This window comes from Perna viridis, chromosome 9 (genome assembly GCF_037379345.1).
Source record: "Perna viridis isolate PV_CMFRI_1.1 ecotype Kerala chromosome 9, ASM3737934v1, whole genome shotgun sequence".
Classification (NCBI taxonomy): Eukaryota; Metazoa; Mollusca; class Bivalvia; order Mytilida; family Mytilidae; genus Perna; species Perna viridis.
Genome location: NC_142453.1, coordinates 40,622,480 through 40,633,994, shown reverse-complemented (window position 1 = coordinate 40,633,994; position 11,515 = coordinate 40,622,480). Strand labels below are relative to the sequence as shown.

The 11,515-nt window shown below is 31.3% G+C and overlaps 1 protein-coding gene across 12 annotated transcripts in view; it reads left to right on the top strand.

The window, feature by feature from the left end:
- Positions 1-631: 631 nt before the first annotated feature.
- LOC148608511 (uncharacterized) overlaps positions 632-11,515 on the top strand; it is a 117,053-nt gene continuing 106,169 nt past the window's right edge. For 3 of the 12 annotated variants that reach the window (XM_088546424.1, XM_088546414.1, XM_088546417.1), the window contains exon 1: positions 634-726. In XM_088546424.1, coding sequence (XP_088402550.1) covers positions 679-726 — 48 coding nt within the window. In that variant the 5' untranslated portion in view covers positions 634-678. Of the gene's footprint in view, positions 727-11,515 lie in introns of all 12 variants that reach the window. The other 9 variants (XM_088546415.1, XM_088546413.1, XM_088546416.1 and 6 more) reach the window with 6 other exon arrangements.

The window sequence follows — 11,515 nt, the reverse complement described above, 5'->3', positions numbered from 1 at the left end:
AAAAACTATCACTTTCATAGCGTCAACTTCTAACACGTCTTTGTTAAGAATGAAATAAGGCCTATATGGAGATTGGTATCTTGCACGAGTCCATGTATTTTAACTTACAGTATTAAAACTACCAGACGCGTCTAAAAAATGTATGTTTTTTTAGCATTTTGACTTTTTAAAGTTTTTTTTGTATTATGACAAATTTATATAGATCTATAAAGTTTTTGACGTGTGTCTTGACGTGAGTTTACATAAACTTGCAAGCTCAATGACTGGTATATATTTGCTCCAATGATTAGATCAATTAACAAATAATGTCATTGTAATTAAATATTGATTATCATTGCTTATGTCTATTAAGGGGATTTACATACCGATTCATTGATGTAATTAAAGAATCGATAGATTTATAGTAGATAAAACACGAACAACGACTTCTTACAGGGCACTAACAAAAAAAACACACAAGTCAAAAACATAAAAGTTTAATGTTAAGTTCTATGCCTTATTTTCCTCTGCGTTCACTTTCATTTGGGATATGTACAATGTGTAGTACATGTAACAGTCAATACACACTTCAGAAATAGCTTAGACACTCAGATTGTTCCATGACTTAGCAGGTTTTAGATTCGAACGCTCCTGCTGAGATCGGGACCTTTGACCATTTGTTACATAGATCTTTAAAAGATGGATGGCCAACTTAAAGACAAAAGCGAGGAGGAGCTGAAAGAATTGGTAAGTTTAACTTCATTTATCGTTTTTGGGTCGCTCGTGAAGAAATTGTATTTTTCAAATTGATCAGGGCCAACACTATTGTAAAGCAGCTATTCAATGCAACGTGTAGGGTCACTAAAGTCAGGGAGAGGGTCTTTTCCCAAGGTCTTTTTGTGGTAATTCTTCTTACTAACTAGTTAGATTCTTAATTCATCTGTATCTAAACTTAGAAAAAAGCCTCAGGAAAGATTTTATCCACAATTCTTTTTAACATAGGTCAGCGGTCAATTTAATTGTTTTTGAATATTTGGTAAAATTGTATTGAAAATAATTGTTTCATCAATGCTGATTTTTCTAGGAGAATGTGGAAATTTGATTTCATGCAAGGTTTAATTTACCCCTTAAAACCAAATTTTGGGGAGTACATAGGATTCACCCTGTCTGCCTGTCTGTCCACATTTTTTGTGAGGGGGAACTACTAAATTGCACAACAAATTTTAATGAAGTTTTGCAGGAAGATAAGGGCAACTAGAAATATAATTTGAGCATACACAAAAGGGAGATAATCAAACTTAAAGAAATTACTCAGAAATTACTAAGGAATAAGCAACGGAAACGTAATAATTTATATCACCCATAATTTAAGAAAATAAATTTTTTATAAGTGATATATACATGAAATATGTACACAAATAAATATAAATTTGACTCTCACTCTTTCTCACAAAACAATAAATCAAGCAGGCATCAACAAAAATAAAATGTGCCTTACAATGAAACAAGTACTATCTTTAAAGCAAAGACTGAAGTCTTCAAAGTCGCTAATCGTCAAATATTCACGGTCACTGATTTTCGATTGTGCAAATCATTTGCGATATGCTCTAAAATTGGGTGACTTCCGCTAAAATCTTGGTTCCCTTGATACTAATGGGTACTCATTTGTAATGTTACGACCCAATAATATATATATATGACCGTTATATAATCAATTGTAATAAACGCCTGTGTTTGAAATGGATACTGGGTAATATTACATAAATTCAATGCTAACCGATCATTTTATCTTTAAATGTAAACTTCCCGTTCTAATACAAGCAAAAAAACACACATAGACATGTGTATGATATGTTTTCAAAAAGGTATGTTGTAGCGATCCTTGAATCGCTTATGGGGAACCAGTTTAGGAACCAGATTAAGCAGCTGGCAATGAATATTTATAATTATCGGGGCGGACTAATGTATATGACCTATATAGTCTTAAAACTAGCCTCGGTGCCTGAATTGGAAACTGGGTAACGTTCAAAGCTAACCAATCATTTCATGGAAACTTCCTGTTTTCGTACAAGCAAGAAACACATGTAGAACACACCTGTATGATACTTATGAGGTACATTTTTATCTCGTATGAAGCTAGAATTATGACGCTATGGCAGTAAACATGGATGGGTAACTCATAATATTTTCAAGCACTAATTTTAGACAAATAAAATTTACTTACCACCTCATTAAATATTCAGGTGACCCAAAGGTCAGAAACTCAAACAGGTACATACGTGAATAATTTGACCTTTGAACTCATAATTACTTTTTTCATGTTAAAACCTACATGTAGTAAGCACAATGCCTAAATGGCTTACAGATTTTGATGAAATTTTACAGAAAGGTTGGTATCATATCAAGATGTGGATTAAGGAATATAATTATTATAGAATGTCCCCAAAGGAAGGTAATCCCTACTTAAGGTTTTTAAATTATATATTAGAACCTAGAAGTAGCCACAACTCAATGGAATTTGATGAAATTTTATAGCGAAGTTGAGCATCATATGTAGAGGTGTATGAAGAAGTGTAAGAATTGTCTTATGACTACAAAGGGAGAGCAAAAATTGGGGGCAGTAATTTCTTTTCACGATACTAGTAGTGTCTGCCTGTGTTGTGATTTTTTTATGTATTATACATTTAGATGTAAAATTTAGCATGATAACAGCAGTTTTTGTCTTGCTCTCAGTTTATGAGTTAATAAATCAATAGAATATTTGATCAACCCCACTGTTAATATTTTATATACTGTAGTATTAACTTAATATGAGAGGACTTTTTATTTATAGCCCAAATATATATATTTGACTGGGCTCTTGAGAGAGTGTATTTAAAATAAATTATTGCACATTTTACTGCTGTATGTTTAGTATATGTCTGAATAATTTCTGGATTTATTGTGTGACTGCAGAGCCAGACATGAACAAAAAGATTGAGGTAGGGTGATTACATACTATTTACACTACAAGACCTTTTGAAATGGTCAAAAATAAGGTCAGCTTCAAGAATTGTATTAGTGACTATGAATAACTAACCCTTTTATTTGATGGTCCAGTTTTAGTGTGGTACATTTTTTTCATCAATGGAAAGAAGAACAGATATGGTAAAAACAACAAATGCACCAGTGCATTATGTAAATCCTATTAATAACTGAACAACCACCAATAGGTCTTGAGAAAGTATTAACACACACATCTAAGTAAAAGCTCTGAAATATCTGAGTTTTGATTTGAAATACAATTAGGTGTGAAGATAAAGTATATTAAGTTAACTAAACAATCCAAAGAAAATTTTTTTTTTCTTCATTTTTTTGCTCAATCTTAAATTTTCTGTTAAAAATAACATAATTAATAAATTTTTTTTTTACTCTGTAAACATGGTTAAATGTATTCAGTTTTTGTACTCTGTTGTTTTTCTTAGTTTGTTGGATAAAGGTTTCTGCTTTTATAAACCAAAATTATCTACCCATTAGACTATATGTAGCCTAGTTGAACTTTAAGCACTGTCTTTTTGTCTATTTATCAAATTTAGGGCAATAAGATGATCCAGTATTAGAAATATTAATAAAAACTTCTATCAAAGTAAACTTTCTCAGGGAATATTCATGTTCGATAACTAAATGTCAATTCTAATCTTTCTGTTTTGGTGGGAAGGTTTTAACAAAATTAACAGCTTATGCACTGGGAGGTAGGAAGGCTTTAGATTCAAATGCCCTCTGCCAACCACAATCTTGTATCTCAGCTGGAAGTAAAACTCAATTATTTTTGCATTTAGGAATATCTTCCCTTGCATTTTCTCAGATTACTGCTACTGCATTTAGATAAAGAAGTTATTTTTATTTAGAAACAAATACAGTATACAGGTCTAAGTAGTAATTTCCCATAATTTTTTTCAATAAGTTTATCAACAGCTGCTTTTTTGGTATCAGTGAGTTACCTCCCTTGTTAGATAATCTAAGCAGGTGATGGAGAATGGAGATAACATACATGTATATAAGTATATTTGACTTAAACACCAGTAAACTAGTAAACTTAAAAACAAATTACTTTAGTGTAGAATGAGCAAATAATACCAAACAGGTTTGCTTAAGTGTGAGCATGTTAATTAAAATTGGCTTAAAAGTATGCATTTTTCTTCAAGTGCATTTAATGTGTAGAAGCCCTTCAAGATTAAAATATACCCAAGGTCCATGAACACAGTTGAAGGCAATATGGCCAATTTCAATAGTACTTTCCAATATTTTGTTGCAGGAACATATTTGAAGACAGTTGAACTTGAAAAATGACAGCTTGCATTATATATACCAAGTGATTTGTAAGACATAAGTCTAGATCTATTATGGTACATGTTTTTAAGTGTGGTACTGTTTGACATACGAATTTGACAATGAACACTTCAAGTCATGGAGTATTTATTCAACATCAACTGCTGAAAACAATTTGTAGATATAAAAAAAGTTCTGATAACATACTTTTACCATCTTTTAATTCTTTGTCATTTGCACATACAATTAACTATATTAACAGAATACAAGGTAAAAAAGTGTATTTTAATGCATTAAATACCATGCACGTTACTTATAATAAAGTAAAATTCAATAGCTGAGCTTTGATGTGATGTATTGAAGTGGTATATCAAGGTAATTTGAAACCGATTCTTTATGTCACATAATGCAATACTTGTAAATAGCTGTAAGCTTATGTAAATACAAACAGAGTGAAAACCTCTGTCATTTGGTATGCTTCAACAAAAACACTGTTTACTAATGGCTATGGCCTATAGATGTCGGGCGAAAAATTTTGAATTGTCAACGAATACAAAGATATATTATCATAATTGAATATTAATTAAATGTATTTATGTAATACTTGGTTTACATACATAGAATACTGAGAGGAAATATTTGGATGTTATCAATAGTAACATAACTAGCATAGGCTGAAGGACAAACATTCCATGGAAATGTAGTCATAATAAAATGCTCTGTTTGTTTAACTCCCTGGTCAAACTGACCAACTTTCAATTAGTGACATTTTGTCCAATTAAGAGGGTGTTGAGAGAAAGGACTCCAATTTGATACTGTTTATAGTGGTAAAATTGTAATTATTTTAAATTGTAACATTATTCCATCCTGCATTTTTATGCATGTTTATTGGAGTCTAACTGTTGAACCTTTCACACTTTGGTATCTTTTTTGCCGTTATTTACAAATAAATTGAATAGTTTTATCAACAGTTCTAGCAGCTCTTTGAACTTCCAATAGAATACAGGTATTTGTTTTGTTGTAATTATAAGAAAGGAATTTGATTCCAAAATATTATTCAAAACTCATTGGAAGTTGCAAGATTTTATTTTTTGCATGAACTCTACAGAATTCAGAGTAAGGCCTAGAAATATTACTACTCGTTACAATTAGATAATATTTTGCTCTATTACATGAAAACACTGTAAGTCTAGTTTAATTTCTACATACAGTAGTAATATTAGAAGTTGAGAAATCTAAACTTTAGAGTGTATAATAGGATGTATAGCATATCCATTCATGGAGTATACTTATATAAGTTTAAAACACTTGACACCTCGATTATCTCCTTAAACTCATATACTTTGTAGACTTAATAGTGATAGCATCAAAATTAATAGGCTCATTTCTTTGAAGTGGTCTACTAATTCGCCCAGTTTCAGTTGAATGGGTTATAGTTATTAATTTTCTCGTTTTTATGCTCGATTTGTTATGTATATTCTTCGATAAATTACCATTTAGGCATAACAATGGGACAGAAAGTGTAAAGACACAAGCCACGACATGATGTTTACCTTGTTATTTAAATTGTATTGTTTTTACGAGATTTGTTGTTAACCGACCAATGACACTGTTGTTTGTCTGTGTTAATTAGTGTAAATAAAACTTCAAAGGGATTCTAAATTAGGCAAGAACTACTGTTGTTAATGATGATACCTGGGATGATACCAACAGGTAAAAACCACAGATTTTTATGATGATACCTTGGATGTTACCAACAGGTAAGGTTTATTACTACTACTATTAAAGTTGTATTGTTCTGTAAAAAGTGATACAAATTACTGAAGGCAACTGCTCTATTATTTATTTATTTATAAAGTAGAACTGTATGATAACTGGTGTTATATCTCCTGTTCTACATATCATTATTTCCTCAGAGGGAATTGTAATTTTTTGTAATCTCTGAGCATCTTTGTCAGTAGCGTGATATGACTAATGTTTATCTCTGTACCTCAGCTGGTCCGGCCCAATACAAGACTTGTCTTCAATCATAATCTATACCATATATATTTATCTTTCATTTTGTTTCTTTGGACCTAAATGTTGGAATTAATCATGCTGTTGGGCTTTGAAACAAATCAATTGTGATTGATACAGTAGCTATCTTTGGAAGTTTTGAAAATTTACTAGATAAAATTTTTGAGAATATTTGATTTCTTCTTACCATGGATGACAACATTGAAGTAAGTTAAGTTGATTTATTTATTTGTACATTTTGTATGATTTTAAAATGAAAATAATATAATTATTAATCTTCCTGATTTTATTCTTATGTAAATATGACAACAAATTGTACATCTACCATTCTTTGAAAACATGTCTGGAAAGTGCTGTAAACGAGCATATTATTTTCGTTAATTTTGTGAAAAAGTTACAGAAAAAATCTCAGCACTTATGTCTCTTTATTATGGAAGAGATGTGAGTCACATACATAAATAGCAGTCAAATTAACCTTAGATCCTGACATGCAAAATTGAGTGGGATAATTGTATATGAAGAGACATAGAGAGATACGGTGTATATCATATTGCCTGGTTATATTTTACATCCTGACATTTTTTTTCTGTTATACTAAAAGTCTGTTCCACTTATTTTGATAATAGTATTGCAGCATCTTTAAAATGGATTTATGACCTTGTGAATATTCAGAATACATGTGCATTTTGTTTATACAATAAAGTTACTGGTAATTAGTTGAAGATCTGCTGTACAATAGTATCTTTCTTGTGGTACACATTGTAGTGGTTTTGGTGGTTAATTTGAATAATCTTTAATATGGAACATATTTATTTAATTCAAACAACTTAAATTATATTTCAAACCAAGGTAAACTTCCCTTAACCAAGACAGTTGATACCTCTGTATAAAAGAACTTTCACATCTAACAGTTTGTTCAAGTCCAGAAAAATAAAAAGTAGCCTCTTTCATCAATTTTTCTATGCTTATAGCTATTGGTAAGTTTTATGACTTTTTGATTGTCTATTCAAAGGACTACTTGGTAGCTCTGATTTACCATTTTATTCTCTTTTAATGAGGATTCAAAATTTATTTGTGTTTAAAAATCTAATTTTCTTCTTATTTACATATTGATGTTGGTCAGTGATATGGGACCTTTACACTTGAAACTGAATACCCTTTCATTTTAACTTTTTCAGCGACTTCTCATTCTTGATTCACTTGTAATAGTTTTCCCTGTGCACCTTCCTCCAAGGGGAGGTAATTCAGTTTGGTAAGTCAGGCATGGAATGATGGACATTTATCTCTTTACAAAGTCATGATAAAAATCTGAACTTTAGTGACCCTAGTGTTGGAGGGAAATTTCGTTGTTAGCCTTAAATTAGCATGATCTATGTACAAATACAAGGCTAGAACAAGGTCCAAGAATTATAGCGTGACCAAATTAGCCCAGCAGACATTCAATTTGAATATTTTATAAACACAGAATGTGGCTTGTTACATGTAGTAACCATAATATCAGTATCGAATAAAAAAGTAATTTGATCAACTTGAGTGTGAAAATATTTCCTTTGTAATGCCAATACACATTTGGGAATAGTACTGTAAATATTTGATGGGGATTGGATTATTTTTACATTAGTGTAACAAGTACTACATGAATTATTCAACACTATAAGCTATTGTTTCAGAATTATTATGTTGTAAAAGGTGTGAAAAAGCTGGTTATTTGTAAACAGGTATGGTTCTTTATTTATTTGATTGGTTTATTTTAAACAAGAATTCAATATATCATAAAGTACTTGATATAATGATTCTACTAACGGCACATTCTAAAACTGGTAAAATTTCAATCTTTAATCAAATAAAATCAAAAAGTAAAATCATTTAAATAATCTTTATGTATAGATCATTTGAATCTTTTTCTTTAAATGCTTGTCTCTGTAAGAATCAAGTAAAATGAATGAAATCTGAACCATAAATGCTAACAAACCACTGATCCAACCAGACATCCTTACAGGCCTCATGGTCCAAGAACTTGTTTTGAATGCCTTGAAATTTCATGGATGTTCTCCACCAATCTAAGGAAATTTGGATTTTTCCAACGTAGTCGGTATAGTTTCGTTTTTTATCTTTTGACCTTAAGGACGCTCTTCTATGGAAACGCAAATCACCTGATCGCAATTCTGTTTTCGAATTGGTCAAATACTGATAACTTAGTGGTGTTAGGAAAACCTGTATCATAAACTTGTCATTGCATGCCATGTGTTATTTTTTGAAAGAAAGTAGAAACTCAGAAATAAAAGGAAGAAAATTTTACTGCGTCAGCTATTTTTTTTTTAAAGATAGTACTTGTTTTTAGTTAATTGCTATTAAGTTTTACTTTTTTGATTGAGTTATCTAATTCTGAGTTGTTGTTTGAATTTATATTATATTCTGCCAGGGGAATTTGGCAAAGCCTTATATATTTCTGATGATAGTGGTGTTAAAAGCTGCAGTGTTTATATCCATCTGCCAGATCTTACAAAGATGTAAGTTTCTTTATATCCAGGTAGATCCCTGAAGTTTATCATTGTCTGCACATGTGACTTTTTCTGTATTTTTTTTCTAAAATTTCCCACTTCGACTAATCAAGTGTTTGCTCATTTTAGTTCGTAACTTGACTGTAGTCCCTGAAAGTCAGGACTAAACAAGTTGGGTCAATTTGTATTTTTTCTATCTGTCTGTAATGCATTGTTACAGTGTTATAGATAACCAATTATTTCGTTGGAAGTCCAATTAATAATTAAATTGATTTCTCAGATTCCTTATTTCTATTAGAATAAAAAGAAATGCAGAAAGTTGATATTGATTAATTGATAAGGTATGAAATATGTGAAAATTGTAAAGGAAATGGCTAATAGGTGGATGACAAGACTGGTTACATCCTGGCATGTAATCAGCAATAAAAGTAAGGTAACATTTTATCATATATTTTTTTCAGAAAACGCATAGGATGCTTAGGGTGATATTAGTTACAATCAAAAGTATACTTGTAGTGGATTTCAATCATTGATAACCATGCAGAGAACAATTTTAAATCTCTATATTTCATTATTTGTTGTGAATATGAAATTTTTCCTTATCAAACAAGTGCAATTCTTCATTAAATGATCATGACTACTGATAATTGACAGGGTAAAAGTGCTATGAGAATTAACTGACAGGAGTGAAAGGTCCTGGACTTTTTCACATTCTCCATAAGTTATGTGGAGGGTCCTCAATAAGTGTAGACATAAATATGGTAGGTCCAGCTCCAAAGTCAAAGGTCCTGCATTAGAAATCCTGGACCTTGGATTACTGCTAGTTTGAACCCTGAGATCTCTCCTCCAATAATACCTTAACAGCCGGACCTTGGATTACTGCTAGTTTGAACCCCGAGATCTCTCCTCCAATAATACTTAACAGCACTGCACTTAAATGGTCATGTTACTACATTGTGTTCAAAAGAATTGGGAATAAAACACATTATGTTTTCATTAGTAGAAAATTGTTACATAAGTGGATCTACTGACCCCTTGAATTTTTTACATGGTCACATGGCCTGATATTCTTACCTTAAAATGTTGGTGGAATCAATGGCGGATCCAATGGGAGATTTTCTAGTTAGAATGCCAATTGGAAAATTTTGTCAATTGGCGAAATGAAATTGAGCAAATGATAGCCTTTTACTTCCTGTTATATGTTATTTTAATGCATCCCTGTGAAATTATTATGAGCTTTGATTGTTGCATTGTGATTTGAAGTTCAGCAGCCTTTCCATTCTACTCTTTAACCCTACTCTTATTTCAACGGGGCAATGATTATTTACTAGATCAATGCATTTATTTTATGAAAAACACTTTGATTTCATAGCTTTGATGCTTCATCAAAGTATAAAAAGTTTTTTAATCATGATGTGCCATCTGATAGGTAATAATAGAATGCCATTTATATGGTAAGTACTTGTGGAGACCTCCACTTGAATTAAAAGCTGTAGTTTTTTGCTACATCAATTATATTAGATAGACTCTTAGTTTTGGTTAAGTAAGCTTGATTAAAAGTTATATATATACCAGCACTTCTACTACACTGTAAATGGTTGGAATTACAATCTTACATACTCCAATGTGATGACATAAAGGTAGCTATCAACCTCTATTATGGCAATACATTCATTGTGAGCTAGATTACAGGCCTCAGTATGAAATTATGAAAATAAGAAGAGTATGTAAAAATCAATTTGAAGGCTATTAAAAGCCACTGATCAAGTAGAACAGAAAAATAATTTTCCCCTGCTCAGTTCATAGATCAGTGCTCCAGAATGAAAAGTTTCCCCTGCTCAGTTCATAGACCAGTGCTCCAGAATGAGAAGTTACTTTAGATGTAACTGTGCTCTAATTATCTTTAATGAATAAGTGTTTGGATGTAAACAATATGGAGCTTATTATTCTGCTTATCTGTGGTTGAGTTTTTTATGTTCAGTGACTTGATTTATTTAGATGGGGACAAAGTTCAGTTACTTCAACTTTAAGTGAGCGAACAAAAACAGTTACTCCAACTTTAAGTGAGCGAACAAAAACAGTTACTCCAACTGGGAGTGAGCAAACAAAAACAGTTACTCCAAGTTGAAGTGAGCAAACGAAAACAGTTACTCCAACTTGAAGTGAGCAAACAGAAACATTTACTCCAACTTAAAGTAAACACAGGGACAGTTGCTTCAACTTAAAAGTGAGCATACAGGGGATGTTGCTCCATCCTGAAGTTAATACACGGGACATTTTCATGCCTTCAGGTTATGGAGGGTGATTAAAAATATTTTTGGGTTGTAATGCATTTTAGTAAAAGTCAAGATCTCATGAACCACACATTCCAAAGATTTATATGTATAATGATCTGTAACCATTGAATCTTCCCCTGTACACATTAACAAAATGTTTACAAATTGTATTTCATTCAGATGATTCAGTGTTTGCCATAGTTTGATTTTGATGGATAATGGTTACAATATAAGTATGTGGCTACTGGTATTTCAGTTACATGTATTGAATTATATTAGAAATCAGAAGGCGGTCCAGTAAATGCTGCTATTTGAGAACATTTGAAGATGGCCTTTTTTTATCCTTTTTACTTCAGTCCAATAGAATCCAGATAGTGCAGTCATATTTTCCAGGTCTATGTCGTATTTTATCGAATGATTCAGTGTTTAAAAATT